Raw genomic sequence first — 17407 nt, 5'->3', positions numbered from 1 at the left:
TTACAACTTATCCAACAAACTCAGAAAACCACATACAAGAACGAGCACCAGGTGAACTTTGGAGACCGAACGGTTTCTCACTACCCAAAGGCTAGGACCGGACGATCCATACTAGACAGAATTAAGGAAGTGACTGTTGACTACAAAACCAAAGACAAGTGCACCGGTCGTAGCGTAGCAAGTGATAAATATCGTTCTCTCCCAAGGGACTTGTGAAACACATGACAACTCTTCTTTTTATAACTCAATTAGACATCAAAATACACAAAACAACACAAGAAACTCTTTTTGGTATTTTATCAAACAGTTGGTGTGCAAGGAATTTAACATAGTGTATTTACAAACAACTCAATTCCATCAATTAGGTGTTCAATTTTAGTTCTAAGTTCAAGTCATATTTTCCAATACATCAAGAACCATAATTCATGCATGGGTAATCAATCCAAAGCAAGCATTAAGCATATAAATCAAATACTAACATTGAAATGGAAAAACATATGTATTAACATCACAAAATACACAAGATTCAGTTTATTACATCTAATCTCAACAAATAGGAAAAACTCTCCATGGTGGAGAACTCAGGGTTCACAAAATTGAAGAGATAGGAAAGAAATTGGAACAAGAGAAGATGCAAAGCCTTTCCTAAGGTTCTTGGCAACTGCTCCGTGCTCCATGTGCGCCTCCCCTTCGTAATTCCATCTCCAATTTGTGACCCATCTTCTTCCTCAACCCAAAAGGGGTGAAATCACCATTGATGAAGCTTGAAGACCCAAGGAGGAATGGGAGAGCTTCCCAACACCCCAAACAGCCTCCAAGGGCCTCTCTCAATCTCTCTAGGTGAAGAATGAAGTGTAGGAGAAGAAGAATTCACAAAAAATCGTGAGACCCATATCTAAATAACCTATTTTGACACATCAGCGAAAGTCGCGCGCAACCCCCTTCCGGGGCGCCCAGGAGCGAAGTTCTGGGTGAATCAGCGAAGCAAAGGGCGCCCAGGCGCCAAGTCTGCAGTGAGTCTGTGAATGGAAGGACGCCCAAACCCCTTCTGGGGCGCTCAACCCCCTTTTAGGGGGCCTAGGCCTGAGTTTTCTACATTGCATCTTTTTCTCTTTCTTTGTAGATCTGCTTGCTCCAAAGGCGTCCAACATGGGTATTTGCTTCAAATTTATCTTTTCTTGTCCCAAAACATGTTCCCTTGAGTTCTTGCTTGTTTTTCTCCANTAGAATTGCTTCCTATTCATTTATTTCACACACTCAAACAAAGAGATTAGAGGTAAAAACAAGCATATACTAAATAAAACACAAGAAAACTAGAAAACACACTAAACTTGAGGATAAAACAAGGTAAAAGCTATGAATGAGTTGATTTGTTCACAAAATAAACACACACAAACACGTTAAATCAACCATTATCAGTGACCGAACACTATAGAAGCCCTACCACCATAAGGGACTGTTAAACTGCTTTTTAGTCGCCTAAAGCAGAACAAAATTGGTCCCCACTAATGTAGCAAAGGGATGACCAAGATATCAATCCAAGGATTCATTGAAATTGAGTTTAAAGTATAAAGTTTTGTCTTGTATTTTATTTACTTATTTACTACCTATTTATTTACTATTAACTAATGCAAGGTGAGAAAAATAAAATCTAATTAAAAACAAAGAAATTATGAAGAAAATAGTAAAGAAGAAGAATCTGTTTAAAAGGAAATTAAAGAAATAAAATGTAAAAAAATATAAAACCTACTCTAAACTACAGTCATGAAAAGATAGAACTTGACAATGAATAAAATTCTAACAGTAACTAAAACAAAATAAATCCTAAATCTATACAATTCTAAAATCATAAAAGAAACTAAACTTAAGAAGAAACATTAACAACATTCTACACCTATTTCAATTAAAAGCAAAATAAAGGAATCTAAACTACCTTCAATCAATTTGAGTAATTACTATCCAACTAATCAGAATAATACATCCTATATTAAAATCAATTCAGAATCAAACATGTAAGATATAAAACCTAATACAGTCACATTTAACAGCAAAGAGAATTGGTTAGAATCAAAATCTAGAATCAAATTCATATGAAATCAATGCACAAAGTGGTAGATCATATATCAGGAAGACATCCTGGTAAAATAAGCCCATCACAGGGTCTTAAAGTTCATTTCCAGAACTTAAAAGTCAATAATCATCACTTAGTTCATCAAATTCACAATGAACCTAAATCTAATTCATGCTTCTAATCAATATCAGAGACAAAAACTTACTAACACATACAATNTACTCTAAAACGTATAAAATCCTAATTAAAATGAAATGACAAATACTAAACAAAATATTTTCTCTCGTTGAACTCACCCTGACTCGAGAAGACATCTCGGTCATGCACGCTCACTGTGGAGTCGTTTAATTCCAAAAAGGAATTACAATGTCAAAGTTACGAGTTCAACTCGATTTCAAATCAAAACACACAAGAAACATAAAACATTGAAGAAAAACAATCGAATCAACAAAATCAATAAGCACATAAAACAAGAAAACACATCAAAGAAAAAAAACATTTTATTAACATGAAATGAGAATTACAGTACCGAACAACGCACAATCGAAGCCACCACGAGCTGTCACCACCGTGAGTGAGCGCTCCAAATGCAAAGAAAATGAAAACCTTAGTCTATCTAAAACTGAAAATTGGAAAGTGTCTCTCGAGAGTGTCCGTCAAAGTCTTCGTAAAAGTCCATTTACATGGCAGAAGCACCCTTTTTAAAGGGTTTGAAAAATGAAAGAAAGAAGAAAAAAATGAAGCTTGCTCGAGAAGCTTTTACCCCTCATCGGACGACTCTGTTCGCGTTGATCACGAGTTGCGCTTTCAGCCATCCGATCCTCCATGTGGCAGCAACGGTCAGCTCCTGTCAGCTCTTCCATCTCCGGTCATATGCCAGTGAGCTCCGGTCAGGGTCCGGTCAACTCCCTGTGCTCGCTGATCATCTTCCTTGGGCAGGATCGCGTCTTCTCCAAGCCCTAGCTTTAGGGAGTGTTTTCTCTAAATGAAACGCTAGTGTTTTTTTTATTCAATTTGCCAAATGAAGTGTGTACCACGAAGACCCCTTGCATCTGCTGCCAAGCCGCACCAAAACGACGTCGCTGCACTAAAGCCCAAAATGCTCTTCATCACAAATTCAAAGTCAACCCTACTGTTGCCCGATAATAATAGCCTTGCACAACCCAATTCTCCTAGTGGCATCAGAGGCCCACTTCTTAAAGCATGGCAGCAAAGCCAATTCATTTGTGCAACGCCAATTCATTTGTGCAACAACGAATTCTCCAATGCAGCAATAACAGTGTCAGCCCAAATTAGCTAACAAGAATTTCAATCTCTCAATTCCAGAGGCCCAATCTACAAAGGATGGATTTAAAGAAAGGTAAAAAATGAAATTAAAGAAAGATATCCTATTATAGAACTATTTTTATTTTGTTTTCTAAAATTTTCTTCTAAAAAGTAAAAAAGAAAATATAATTCTTTCAAAACTAAATTTATATACCTAAAAAGAAGAAATTAACTCTATTTTTATTAAAATCCTATTTTTACTTTTTTACATTAAACTATTCTAATTCTAAACAATTAAGAAGAAAAAGAAAATAAGAAAGACTTCTAAGACTAGAAAAAGATGCAAATACTGAGAGTTATCAGGGACCGAATACTAAAAGCTTAGACCGAACCCTAAGAGTTTAAACCGAACACTCATAGCTCAAACCTACCTCTTTGGATGTAGACAAAATATTTAGATATGACTGATCACTAAGGTGACCGAACGGTGTATGATAGATAAGGCTCATAAGAGTCCGAACACTACTACGACTGAATGTTGGTACAAGACCGAGCACTACTAAGACCGAGTGCTAGTACAAAACCGAGCACTACTAAGACCAAGTGTTAGTACAAGACTGAGCAATATTAAGACCGAGTTCTAGTACAAGACCGAGCCCTACTAAGACCGAGTATTCATTAACTAGTAAGGCTCTATAGAAGAGTGATAACAATAATTTTTACCATTATCTGTGGTGCAATTTTCTTACCAAATCAACTCTCTTGAAGCTTGAAACATGCTTAATCCTCTCTTTCATCTAACTTTGTGAATAAGTTTAGCTTAGGTTACACATGGGAGTTTTAATCACTAATTCCTCAAGTTTTGTAGGCAATGTGCGTGCTTTGGAAGAGCATCTAAACTACCAAGAGTGGGAGCCCAAGAAAAGCTGCAAAAGTAAGTGTTTTGAAGGATCATGAAAGATTTCTCACGCCTAGACGCCTCAGGAGGGGGTATGCCCCATTCAATTCGTTTCACGCCTGGGCACCCTAAAAAGGGGCTGGGCACCCTTTGCCTCATTGACTTTGTGCAAACCTTGCGCTTGGGCGCCCTACAGGGGGGCTGAGTGCGACTTTCGCTGATGTGGCAGTTTGAGTTTATTTAAACCTAAAACACGAAGGGATTTAGGTCTTTGGTGGTTTGGAGGCGCGACTTCACTTTTTTAAGCTCTTGGAGGCTGTGTGGAGCATGTGGGAACATCTCCTTTTCCCTCCTTGGGTCTCCTTCTTCTTCCATCTTCCATTGTTTGTGCAATGATCGTATAACTTGTGTTATACATTAGTAGATAATGTTGCAGATGCAGTGGAAAAGGCTTAGAGATGATGAGAGACTTGATGGGAAAATCTTTCAAGGGCTTTTTGTCAAAAATAAATTGTATCATAAAATTATGTTGTGTAAAAACTTGTAAGCTTAATTTTGAACTTATGGTGAATACTATGTTATTTAAAGTTTGTAAGTTTGTAAGTTTGAAACTGTATGTTTGTTAAATTAAAATAATGTTTTGATTATAGAGATCAAATATTAAATTCAAATTTTACTACTTAGTACCCTTGAAAATGTTTGAGGTGTTACACTTTACACTTTCTTAAATTTCTTGACAATAAAATAGATTTTAATTATTAATTATAATGAAGTAAGTTAATGTGTAATTTATTCTATTAGAGATGTTAATTGATTAATTAAAATTTTCAAAATATTTATATGATTAAATGTGTTTTTAATATATATATATATATATATATATATAAAAGAAATTTTAAAAATATAAAATATGAAAACAAAAATTTAAAAAGAAAGAGTTTTAGACCATTCTTTTAACCCATTTTTTAATGGAATGATTTAAGATTTTTAATCCACTTAATTATGATAATCTATCTCATACAACCTCTTTTCTAAAAAGTAGCAATAAATATCCATTTTGTTACTGAGTAACTTACTTCTAGGGTTTTTAATTTTCTTACAAGCAATAAGCAATACAAGAGTTGTTAAATTCTTGGTTGCATAGGTAATGGTTTCGTAAACATGATTCTACTCACCAATTCTTCCTGTCCGATTAAGCAACTCAGGAATTTAATAGAAAGAATACATTGAACATATTCATTCTATAATCTTCTCAATCGTAATCAGATATGACGTATTTATATTTCTTTTTTGCACATTGGAAACAGCACACAGCTACATATAACATTCAACTTGAAATTAAATAAACCTTTTTACTTGATATCCACGATCACGAAGTAGCCTCGAAGGGTCATCTCTCGAACAAAAGGTCCCAAAAAAAAACAACACAAGTCAATTTGACATTTGAAAATTCCAAAAACGACAATAAACATAAGACGTGACATTTCTTCTAACCTCAATTATTGATAGTTTTAACAAAACGATGTTTCCTCCCACCATCTTCGAAACCAACCCACTTCTTCATTTCCTTCAATCTTTCTTACCCCTTTTTCACATTTATATACCCTCACTCTCCATTTTCCACTCAACCAATTCAATTCTCCACCTTTCCAACTTCACAAACCCTCCTCACTTCAATTATACCATGCAAACCTTTGAACAAAATTTCACCTTTTGCATCCCAAATTCATCACACTCTGATATCTGTATCACTCAAGATCTTCAATTTCAACTTCATACCACTCCTCAAATGCCTCAACTCACATCTTCCTCCAAGCCTCCAAGATCCTCAAATCTAAGCAACCGCAAACCCTCTTTGAAAAACATCACAATCCCTTCTATAACTTCAGCTCTTGTGATGCCACACCACATGGAAACAACCTTGTATGACAGCAGCAATCAAGTTTCTTCTTCTTTGGATGATGTTAACAATAGCAGAGAGGATAAGCACTACAGAGGGGTCAGGAGAAGGCCGTGGGGGAAGTTTGCTGCAGAAATTCGAGACCCTAATAGAAAAGGCTCAAGGGTGTGGCTTGGAACCTTTGACACAGCCATAGAAGCTGCTAAGGCTTATGACAAAGCTGCTTTCAAGATGAGAGGGAGCAAAGCCATATTGAACTTCCCTTTGGAGGTTGGAGAATCTGAAGAAGAATCGGTTTCGATCAAGGTTGGTTTGAAGAGAGAAAGAGAGGAAGAAAGTGAAGGGAAGAAGGAAAGTAACAAGCTTGTGAAGAAAGAAGAGTGCTCTCCCAAAGGGGTGTGCCCTTTGACTCCATCATGTTGGAAAGGCTTTTGGGACACTGATGTTATGGGAACCATCTTTAGTGTTCCTCCTTTGTCACCATTATCTCCACTCATGGTTGTTTGAAGTTATTTATGACCTTTTGAGAGAGATGATGCTGCTGATTATCCTCTCTGTGCTGATAGATCGATGATGATATATGATGATTTGTTTAATGTAAATATAGGATAGTATGAAGCAAGATTTCTTTGTTTGTTAAACAAAATTTCATGCTTATCTTCTTCCCTTTTCAATGTTCTTTGGTAAGAGATTGTACTGTACTAGAACCAATATTGAAATTTGTTTATTCGTTTATTGAAAGTTGAAAATGGCTATTGGATTTGAATTTTTTGCTGCTCAATCTTGTCTTATCCTCATATCTGTCGTTTCAATAAATTTGTCTGCTTATCTCAACAAAGTTAAAGTTTAAAAGAAATTAACTCAAACCTTTAGATTTATTTCAGTACTTGCTAGATTCTCATCATATCTAATAGTAATCTATAATAATCTGGTATGATAACTTTCTCGTTGAAAAAAAGGGTTGAGAAAAATATGTCAAAATTTGAGTAAAATAAATTTGGTGACATCTAATCCTGTGGGCAAATTTAGTTTATTTATTTATATTTAGAAAATTTTATTTACCTTTTTTTTATTAACGAGATCGAATGACCATTACAGTAGTTGTTAATTAATTTGCTGTAAATATTATAGGATCTTGATATTTTAATAATTTTTTTGAATACGTGTTATTATTATATTATATTTTTTGAATTTATATTCAAGACTAATCATAAATTATTATTTATAAAAAAATTATTAAAAAAAATTGTTAAAAGAACCTTTTTCATAATTATTTATTATTTATTGTTTCTGGATAAGCATTTGTGCATCCCTTTTCATATTTATCTGTACCTGTTGTGATTCAGATTATGCAGTACAGATGGTAGAATTACAATGAAAAAAAAACCATGACTATGTATATATCTGCTCTCAAGTTTAAGTATACCAATTCAGATGAACTAAAATAGAAAATGAAAAAAAAACAAGAGAGAGAAATCCCTAATTTAAGCTAAAAATATATTCAAATAGTTAATTAACCTAAACAAAATTATAAAAAATACTAAATTAAACTATTTTTATTAGACTTTTAGAAATTGTACTACTAAATAATAATATAATGCACTACTTAAATTATTCTATAAGACTTGAATAAGATTTGGTTTAAGTATGTTTTGCATAGAGTAGCACCTTACTCATCGTAAGTATTTTTAATATATATTATGAAGCATGATAAGTTCATATTCAGTACAATCCAAAATATATAACAGTGGTGACACACATACACACGTTGAGTACACACATACAGTAAGACAGTATACATTAAATTTGGAGAGTGAAAATTTGAATTTCATGGTCAAGAAATTTTCAAGATTTTTATAAGAAAAAATAACAACTCTTCTCAGTATAAAATACAATTAATTTATAGTGAAATAATAAATATGTTATTATAAATTAGTCTGAGATTTATATGAAATAAATTATGAGATTTATATAAAATACAATTAATTTATAGCGAAATAATTTAAAAATCTCATATTTAGTGAAATAAATTAATTTACCGTAAAATAATAAGAATATGGGCAGAATTTAAGTGTGAAGTTAAGAAACTCATATTTAGTGAAGATGACTAAGATAATTAGTCTATAAAGAGAAAAATCTATAAATTAATTGTCTTAAAATTGGGTTATCATAAAGTGTATAAGTTAAAGATAAAAATAGTGAAAAAAATATAATGATAATTTGATAACATTTTTTTGACAACATTTCTACATGTTATTCTTTGATTGGTTCAAAATTATTTCACAATCAATAATAATAATTATAAAAATCATCATGGACTAATCACAAAATAACACGTAGATGATTGTTAAAATATTCTCAAAGTATCATTATCAAAGATAATACTACATCAAGTAAAGACATATATGAGTTAAGCTCTTGTAAAAAATAATATATATATATATATATATATATATATATATATATATATATATATATATATATAAATATATATATTCTTAAGAGTGGTAATTTGATACCTAAGTTTTGATGATAATAAAAAAAAAAGCAATTTTACTTTTTTAATATGTTATATGCAAGAGACAATAAGTNATATATATATATATATATATATATATATATATATATATATATATATATATATATAATATCTTAAGAGTGGTAATTTGATACCTAAGTTTTGATGATAATAAAAAAAAAAGCAATTTTACTTTTTTAATATGTTATATGCAAGAGACAATAAGTGACGGCTCAAAATTTAATAAAGTTAATTATCATTAAAATACAAAAAGCAAAGAATATTATGTCAATTGTTGGATTTCTCATGTGACTATTGGAGAGATTTCATATGGAATTTGGGAGTTGAGATACTAATTAGTTTTAAGCTGAGTTACTCCAAATTTAAAAGATTTCATTATACCCAACCCAAGACAATTAATTTATAGATATTTCTCATTAAACTAATTATCTTACTCATCTTTACTAAATACGAGATTCTTAACTTCACACTTCAATTCTCTCTCATATTCTTATTAGAAGAGGAAACATTATTAAAAGAGATGAGGAATTGGAGTGATCATTTCAAACTCTTTGAGATTGAGTAATAAACTATTATATTCGTTAGCATGGTTATCAAACTTGCGAGTTAACTCGTTAACTCGATCGAGTTTACGATTTTACACAGTGCTTTCAAATTAATTCGTAAGCAAACTCATTTTTGGAGTAGGATGGGTGGAATCAGTGGTAAACTCGCTAAACTTGTCTAAAATCGCGAGTTTGGTTCTGATTTTACGAGTTTGGGAAGAAATTTCGAAAACACAAAACCACTATGTTTTTAGGACTCACCAGATTAGGTTTTTTTAAAAGGTTCACTCACTGTTCATCTTAGTTTTCACCGTTCATCTTCGCACTCTCGCCCTCGTTCATCATGTTCGCCCTCCGTCACGCCGTCCATCTCAACGTTTGAACTCGGCCTCCATCGCGCCGTCAATCTCGACGTTCGACCTCACCCTCCATCGCGTCTTCGTTCTCCTCCTTTGATCTCGGTTTCGTTCCTGTCATTCGCGTTGTCTATCGATCTTACCGTCGATCTCGCCCTCATTCGAACTTGTGGGTTCTGTAAGTGCAAACCATTGGCCATTGAAATTTAAGGTTCATTGAGTTTTAATGGTTTATAGCACTCACACTGCAACATATATTTTAAACATTTTATGTTGGGTTTATGGCACTCGCGCTCTACAACATATATTTTTTTAATGATTTTATGTTGAGTTTATGTGATGGCATATCCCTTGTCATGACCTAACACATTCATGAAGAGTTGGAGACACCTATGGAAGATGGGCCTAGACTCTTTCTCTTGGGTCATCTTAAGTCATCATGAAAATTTAGTAGAATAAGAATAATTTTGGGCCTTGTATTTTGGACCAAGTAGTCTAGATTTTATTTGGGCTTTGTATTATGGGTCAAGTAGTCTAGAATTTCAATTGGACCTTGTATTTTGGACCAAGTAAAATAGGATTTTGACCAAACAAGTCAGCAAAGGGTCAAGGCCCAAAGTTGAGTATGCTTGGATGTCCAAAATGGGTGTGTTGACCAAGGGGTCAACATTTTGGCTAAGCTTGGAAAACAAGGGAGAAGAATTTCGTCCTAGACATGTGGAAGCTTCTCATTGGAGAGTTTTCCTCCTAGTTAGTGGCCTTGTATCACTCTAGGAATGAGGACTTTTTCCATAGGTAGTGGCCACATGTCACTCTCTCATTTGAGAGGATTTTTGCCACTTGTCTCCCTTCTATTGGAGAGGATTTCTCCTTGCTCTCCAAGACAACCAAGGTGACTCTTTTAGGTTAAAGTTTCAGCCCATTTTGAGACACCTTAGCCTATAAATAGATGTGTTCTCCATCATGTAATCACCTTTGATTTAGAGTAAAGTTATCCTGCCATTTTTGTGCCATACTACTCTTTTAAGGTCACCCTAGGCTAGAGCAACCCAAGTGGCCTCCTTTAGCCACCTTCCTCCAAGAGTTGGCTCAACCTCTCTTAGAGAACCACCAAATACACCTTCCATCATCATACAACTCTTCAAAACCATGAGCTATCAACACCTTTCATGACCACCAAATTCCGCAATCTTCATCCATGAACTTATGACTTGATTTGCTTCTAGATTTGGCTTGTCCTAGCTAGAGCTAATTTTGCCATCATTATGGCACAGGCACTGCAACGTATATTTTTTTAATGATTTTATGTTGGGTTCATTCGTATCACTCTCAACATATATTTTAATGATATTTTGTTTTACAAGCACCGCACCGTTTTACAACACTACACTATTCCTTTTATTTTTTAACAATATTTTTATATGAAATTATGTATTCGAATTTATATAATTCTGTTATTTTATTTGAATTAGGATGTTATTTATATTTTTTTTATGCAAAGTAAACTTTTACAAGTTTACAATTTAAGTCTACGAATCGAGTTTACTTGACTTTCACGAGTTTACGTAAATTCTCGAGTTTGACAACCTTGTTCGTTAGTATAATTATTAATAACAATATCTCTAGTTCTAAATATCTATCTATAGGTGAATAAATATAAATATTATTTAACATTTGAAAATTTAAATTCCATAATATCGCAAGATCCATTCATGATTTTGGAACGAAACCATAATAATATTAAATGTACCATATACTTGTACGGGTAAGTAAGAGATTGTCCGGCCAAAGAATAAAACGATCGAGCAGTTCCAAAATCCTATCAATCTTAAACAAAATCTCTAATCAAGTTTACTAGTAAGTCTTATTTATTAGGTATTGGGTCGTATTAGGGCTATCTTGATCATAAGTTCATCTCGAAACCTATAAAAACAAGTCTCACAAGAAACACTCTCAAACTTCCTCTCTTCCTTTAGTATGAAATGAAATGTGATTTGAGACACACAAGTAATGATGTCTCCAAAGTCCAAGTGGAGGGGTGCTTGCAAAAAACATTAGAAATAAAGTAATAATTTCTTGTGAACAATACTATTTATAATAGTTTTATTAACTTTTTGGTTCAACCTATATCAGTAGTTATTTTTCTTAAACACTTTAGGGTTTACTAATTTATCTTATATCTTAATTTCCCTTAATTATGCTTAATTTTTTTGTCTAAGCATTTAATCAAGGTTGAGATGATGTGTTATTGCTACGATTATGTTTTTACTGATATGATTTCATCTTAGATTATCAAGCTATTATTGCCGAAGTGCCTCTCTCAATATGATTTCATCTCCTTGATATTTGTCATCTTAGAATAACAATTACATCACCTTGTTTAGATTATAACAACATAATTTTTTTCTCCAATTTATAAGTCCATGTTTGATTTCAATTTCCAATTTCCAAAAGGAAACAGATTTTCATCGAAGCCGTCTGAAAATTTGTCTCCTAGCACTTCCATTTGACGTAGGAGAGAAGACATACACCTTCAAAGAAGCTTTAACCCACCTCCATTTAGTCGTAGCTTCTGAAGAAAAAGATCTATTTATATATTTCGTTGTAGTTTGTTTGTAGGGGAATTCAGGTCTAGTGCGATTATTTTTTTTCAGATTTCTTTTCAAATGCATTCGGGAATATAAAATTACTAACATTTTTGGTTTAATTAGCATACTGGATTTTGTAATATGTAACGCGTTTTTATATCCAAAATGGTATTGGATTTGTACAATTGGTTAAATGTAGTAAATGAAAGTTTGAAATATATTTTTTTTCTAAGAAATTTATAGATGTTTATCTAATTATACTTATTTATCAATCGCAACTTTAATATGAGGCATAGCTAGCTTCGTTATGATAAAAACAGATCGTAAACAACATAATTATAAGATTTGTGATATGGTTTAGTGAAAGCTTTGTTAGAATTGGATTTCATGAAGTAAATGATGCAAAAATTCTCCATAATATATCTCTATCTCATTCAAACATTCACATCAAAAGCATACTACTTCTAATTCCTTAGAAATAAAAATTTATATGTTAAATTACTAATTCCTTAATCAAATTAACATACAATTTGCATTAAATTCATATGTCTAGAATGACCAAGAGAGATTGGATTCATTCCTACAATTGTTCCTCTTAGGTGCTATAGCTATGTTTATGTTCTAATTCATTTCCAATTATTATATACATTCAGATAAATGATATTCCAACATGCACATTAATATTCAAATAGAACATATGAACGAACAAAGATTATATTGCACAAGAAAATTTACATCAGTTTGAGTACATTACATCCAATCCTAATGAAATGAGAGTTTAACTTCTCATAATCATCTAAAACATATAAGTTTGATGGAGATTGATGAATGAACGAAATCTTGATGCCCTAGAGCCGCCTCTGACTAAGCTTCGAGTTTCTCTGTGTTTCCACACACAAAAACTTCATTCCTTTCTTTCTTTCTTTCATTCACGACTAAATAACCATTTTCAGAAATTAGCCTCTCATTGAGTGAGAATACACATTCATTGGGAGAGTATCAATTTCAGTTTTACTTTTAGCGAGACAATATACTCGCTGAGCGAGTATCTTTCTTCTTCGTTGGAAAAATACATCTATAGCTGAGAAAAAAAGGTCGTAACAACAATCTCTCATCCTCTTTAAATCTCCATTTTTCTGCACAAAAATTTACAAAAGACCACATAATATTTAACTTGAACTAAACAAAAAAATTTACATATTCTCATAAGGAAAACACAAAATACATGAATAAATACAAATTTAAGATTCAAAATAAACATGAATAATAAGTATTTATCACACTTATCAAACTCAAGGAAGTCTAAGTACTAGACTAGGTTAATTAGTTTGTTTAAATAAGTAATGAATAAACAAGTAAAGTAGAAACCTTAGGAGATTTAATACTCCCATTTTCTTTCAAACAAAAATAGAGAACAACAATACATGAGACACAAACAAATAATACCTAATTCATGTGTGTATGTCTTAAGAAAAAGTAAAGTGATAAATTACAGCCAAAAAAATTGAATAATGGACTAAGTGGTGGGAGCAACAAATATATAAATAAGTAACGAATAAACAAGTAAAGGAAAAACCTTAGAAGATTTAATACTCCCATTTTCTTTGAAGCAAAAATACAGAGTAACAATACATGAGACACAAAACCATATAACACGACACCAACAAATAATACCCAACTCATAATCAAACCACCTCTTACCTTGAAGACTGGTGTAGCAGCAAACGCGATAGCCTCCCTCGACGACAAGCCTCCCTTAACTGTGTTATTGAGTAACTTACCGACAAATTTCTCTGTTGAAAATGATCATAAAACTTTATTCATGAATTTTATCGACATAAAAGTTTACTCAGGGATATTTTTGTCGATAATTTAAGACGAAGTTAGACGGATAATTTGTCGATAATTGTCGATAATTCAAGAAAACTTTTTGCACATTTTTATCGTAATATTTTTCAATTTTTATACATTTTATCAGTAATAAAACGAAGTTACTTCATAAAAACGGTAATAAGACTTATTTTATAAGAACATGTTAAAAAAAAGGAAAAAAAAAACACATTCAACATATCAAAAAAATGAAGGAAATCTAAAAATGTGGGGTGGGAGAGAACTTTAATGATAACATTTAGAATTTTTTTTTTAAAAAAAGAGAGTACTCTTTGTAATAAGAAAATGTGTTATTAAAACTACAAAAAATAAAAAGTAAAAAATAAATTTTGTAATAAGAAAAAGTTGAAAAATGGAGAAAGAGTGTAAGAAAGAAAAGTGCTGCCATAATGTCAGATGCATGCATATGTGGGTAGACAGTGAAGCAAGAAAGAGTGGACTCAAAAAAGTTGAAAGGAAAATTAAATATGTTAGAGCCAATAGTATATACAACTTAAAATTGATTCCAGTCTAAGAAAGACAAGAAGAACAAACCTTATTCTCCTATTCTGGCAATACTAAATTTCAGCAATTTTTTATATCAAATTAACATATACCTTTCTTTTCTGCCACACACACTATATAAAAATAGCGCAATGGATTGTCTTGGAATCATGTTTATCTCCTTCAAGTTTTTATATTAATAATTCTCATTCTCTCTCTCTCTCTCTCCTATAATTCTGACTTGGGTCTGTAATTAAAGAGTGGAAGTTGCCCCAATCAATCAAAAAGCTCAAAGCAGACACCAAAACCAAACGTGAAGAAAGGTCCATGGTCTCCAGAAGAAGATGCTAAGCTCAAATCCTACATAGAAAAACATGGCACTGGTGGTAACTGGATTGCTTTGCCTCAAAAAATAGGTATGTTATACCACTTTCTTTCTAACCCTATTTCTAAACTTTCTTTTCCTTCATCCATTTCATTCTGTAGGAATCATTCAATCAACAAAAGACTTCAAATTTTTAAAGCATAGTGTTCAAATTATTATTATAAGATTATATATTCCAATTGGGTTTGGGTGATTTTCATTTATTTAACAGCCATCATGATCAGTATGAAGATTAGGTTTGGTTTTTTTTTTTGAAAATGATATTTTAACACCTTTTTTTTTTACACTATTTTGACACTGCACACGTGTCAAAATGTGGTTGGACGATTTCAAATTAAAAAAATAAACTTTGATTTTTCTCTTCCAAATATATCCCCGTCTCAACTTTTTTAATTTGAAATCGTCCAATCACATTTTGACATATGTGCAGTGTCAAAATAGTATCAAAAAATGATGTTAAAATATCATTTTCCTTTTTTTTTTTTTTTTGTGTGTGTGTCTGACAGTATCTTTAATTTTGTGATGAACTAGGTGGCTGAACTATCTTCGCCCTAATCTCAGGCACGGTGGTTTCTCCGAGGAAGAAGACAACATTATTTGTAGCCTTTACATCAGTATCGGAAGCAGGTTTATACATTCTTTTGGATATACATGTGTGTGTGCGTGTTCATTTCACTCCCAGCTTAATGTGTTACTTTGCTACAATATATGCATGTTACTAATTATAATGCGTGTTTGGTTTTTTGAGATATATTTTTTACTAAGATTATGGTTACGGCTTTCTCTTTCACATCTCAGGGATAATCATAAAACAAATTTTAGACGGATATAAATTGGTCAGTATATTTCCGTCCCGTAATAACTAATTTTCTTATGGAGATAGATCAATTTCATATTAGATGTTTTAATACTTTTTAAATATAAGATATTTAGGTATTTTTTTTTTCAAAGTTTAAGGGTGCAGAAAAAAACAACCTACAATTTAATAGGTTGAACCGGTATTTCCATTTCTCAACTCTTAACTTTGATAGATCTACTTTTTTTTTTTTAATAAAAGTTATAATAAAAAAAGTTTTAAAAAAACTTTTTTATTATGTTATTTGAATCATGTAAATAAAAAATAATATCTATTATTTATAAATTAAGTTTTATGATGTAAAGGTAATAGTTTTTAGCACACATATTAAAATAAAAGATTATCAAATCTATTTTTTCAACTTGTCTAATTATGATAGATCAATCCATCCTATCATTTTTTTATTGATCAAATTAATACATTTATCATTCTTAATTAAATGATGTTTAACTTTTTTATTTTTACTCAAAGTGTGGTTTAGACTTATATTTAAATTTCCAACATTTTCTCCATTAAGTGTGAGCTCTTCATATTGATATATCTCCTCTACATGATATTCAACCTTTTTATTTCTACTCAATGTATGACTTAGACTTATATTTAAATTTTCAACATTTTTTCATTTAAGTGTGAATCCCTTCACATTGATATATGATATTCATGTGGAAGCATTTCAAACCATTAGCAGCCTCTTACATGTATCACCATTCATCATAACATGACATACTTAAAGTAATTAATTTATTGGTTTCCTTATATATTGCACAAATTTTTCATTTATACTTAATATGAGATTTATATTCACATTTAGGTTTCCAATAATATCTTGATCAAGTGTGAGTCCTTTCACATTAGTGCATCTCCTTGAGCTAACAATGAGTACCTTATTAACAACCCTTTAGATACAATGACCATATTATCTTCGTTTGAGTCAATTATTGAGACGAACCTTCAACTCTTACTATTGATGAGTCTTTCTATGTGGATTTCATTAGCGAGATTTAACAACACCAACGAGACGTGAATTCAATCCATATAAAAAATTGACATCACTTCTAACTCAAAAATCATGAGACAATGTATATGTTTTATTTTTTACATGGTGCTCAATTTTTTCATTCTTACTAATGTAACATTTAGACTCACACTTAAGTTCTCACGCTACAACAATTGATGGTATTACCGAAGGCCAAAGTCCGTCGCTAAATCGTATATTCCGCCGGTAATTCATTTTACCGACAACTTACCGACGGTCTAAATTCCGTCGGAAAAACCTTTGTCGGAAACCATTACTGGCGGATTTTGTCCTTCGGTAATTACCGAAGGACTGTCCCTCGGTAATTACCGAAGGACTGTCCCTCTGTAATTACCGAAGGACACTACTTGGGTAATTACCGAAGGATTTATCCTTCGGTAATGTCGTCTTTATTGGCAGTTTCATTTTTATATAATCCCACTCAAAACAGTAACTTGCACAGTATTACAAAATTTATACATCCAAAATAAACCTGCACAATTCATGTCCAACATCCAACTCTAAATACAATCCAACATTCACCAAGTGGAGTCAACTCCAATCAATGCAAATCCAAACACACACACACACACACACACACACACACACACACAC

The 17407-nt window shown here is 32.1% G+C and overlaps 1 protein-coding gene and 1 long non-coding RNA gene across 2 annotated transcripts; both read left to right on the top strand.

Annotated features, from left to right (window-relative positions):
- The first annotated feature begins 5799 nt into the window (after positions 1-5799).
- On the top strand, positions 5800-6916 carry LOC106770779 (ethylene-responsive transcription factor ERF105). The gene has a single exon (XM_014656578.2). The coding sequence runs from the start codon at positions 5920-5922 to the stop codon at positions 6640-6642; it is 723 nt and encodes a 240-aa protein (XP_014512064.1). The 5' UTR covers positions 5800-5919; the 3' UTR covers positions 6643-6916.
- A 7799-nt stretch (positions 6917-14715) lies between these two features.
- Positions 14716-15670, top strand: LOC106769725. The gene is made up of 2 exons (XR_001376362.2): positions 14716-14952; positions 15453-15670. It is a non-coding gene; the product is annotated as an uncharacterized LOC106769725 (long non-coding RNA).
- Positions 15671-17407: the final 1737 nt, after the last annotated feature.

Source organism: Vigna radiata, chromosome 8 (genome assembly GCF_000741045.1).
Source record: "Vigna radiata var. radiata cultivar VC1973A chromosome 8, Vradiata_ver6, whole genome shotgun sequence".
Taxonomy (NCBI): Eukaryota; Viridiplantae; Streptophyta; class Magnoliopsida; order Fabales; family Fabaceae; genus Vigna; species Vigna radiata.
Note: the sequence above shows the minus strand (reverse complement) of the source record. Positions and strands in the feature narration are given on the sequence as shown.